Below are 973 nucleotides of genomic sequence, written 5' to 3'. Positions count from 1 at the left end.
AGGTCCAGAAGTGGGGAAATCAATGTCAAACCATTCCGACCACTGGCAGGTGATGGGAGCACAAGTTGTTCCTGGAGTTGCTGTCGTACGTGTTGTAATTCTTTTGGTAGTCTTTGGAGGACTTGTTTCTCTTGTTTTGGTTGTGGTGCTAGTTGAAGTCACCTCTGAAGTACTTGTTATCAGTTTTGTAGTTGTTAGGGGCATGGTTGTAGGATGAGTTGCAGAAGTTTTTGTTATTTCAGTTGTTGTTGGAATTACTTCTGCAGTTTTAAATGTTGTGCTTAGTACATGTGACGTTCTTGTAGCTGATGTTGTTTTTGTAACTATAGTTGTATTAGGTGTTGGTGTATATTGTATCTGTGCTGTAGATGGCTTTTGAGTTGTCCCTAATATTGTAACAACAGTTTTTGCTGTTGTAGTTGTTGCTAGCCTAGTTGTTTCTGAATGTGTTGTTGCTGCTTTTGTGGTTGTGGCAGTTGTAGTAGGCATTTTTGTGGTTGAAATTACAGGTTTTGTAGTTGTTATTTGTGTGGTAGTTGGGCATGGTACTATGATTTCTTTGCAACATTCTATTCTAATCTCATAATTATAGCAAATTGGTGGAAGTTGATCTTTATTGTAACATATGAGTCCTTCTGCTTTGCTGCATGTAACCTTTTGCTCTAGTTCATTTAGTGGTGTGTCAGGATATCTCTCTGCTCTGCATTCAACATTCCTTGGTGCCTTACAAATAGTGTATCCTTTGGCTCTTATATTGCTGAATGTGTCAAAATCTCCATCATCAACTGTAGTTCCTGGATAACTGACATCATACCATTGGGACCATTCACAGACTTCTTGAGTGCAGTGGACCCTTGATGTGGAGGATGTAGAAGTTGTGGGGATAGCAGTCGTGGTTGTAAATTCTGTAGTAGGAGAGGTTGTTAATGTTGTAGTTTCTGGAGTTGCAGTGGAAGTTGTGGGGATAGCAGTC

At 39.9% G+C, this 973-nt stretch overlaps 1 protein-coding gene across 1 annotated transcript in view; it reads right to left on the bottom strand.

The window, feature by feature from the left end:
* The window catches only part of MUC5AC (mucin 5AC, oligomeric mucus/gel-forming), a 51,783-nt gene that overhangs the window by 9,907 nt on the left and 40,903 nt on the right, over nt 1–973 (bottom strand). Inside the window, exon 33 of the mRNA XM_044426080.1 lies at nt 90–850. Coding sequence (XP_044282015.1) covers nt 90–850 — 761 coding nt within the window. The remainder of the gene's footprint in view (nt 1–89; nt 851–973) is intronic.

Source organism: Varanus komodoensis, unplaced genomic scaffold (genome assembly GCF_004798865.1).
Source record: "Varanus komodoensis strain SLA01 unplaced genomic scaffold, ASM479886v1 scaffold16, whole genome shotgun sequence".
Lineage (NCBI taxonomy): Eukaryota > Metazoa > Chordata > Lepidosauria > Squamata > Varanidae > Varanus > Varanus komodoensis.
Note: the sequence above shows the minus strand (reverse complement) of the source record. Positions and strands in the feature narration are given on the sequence as shown.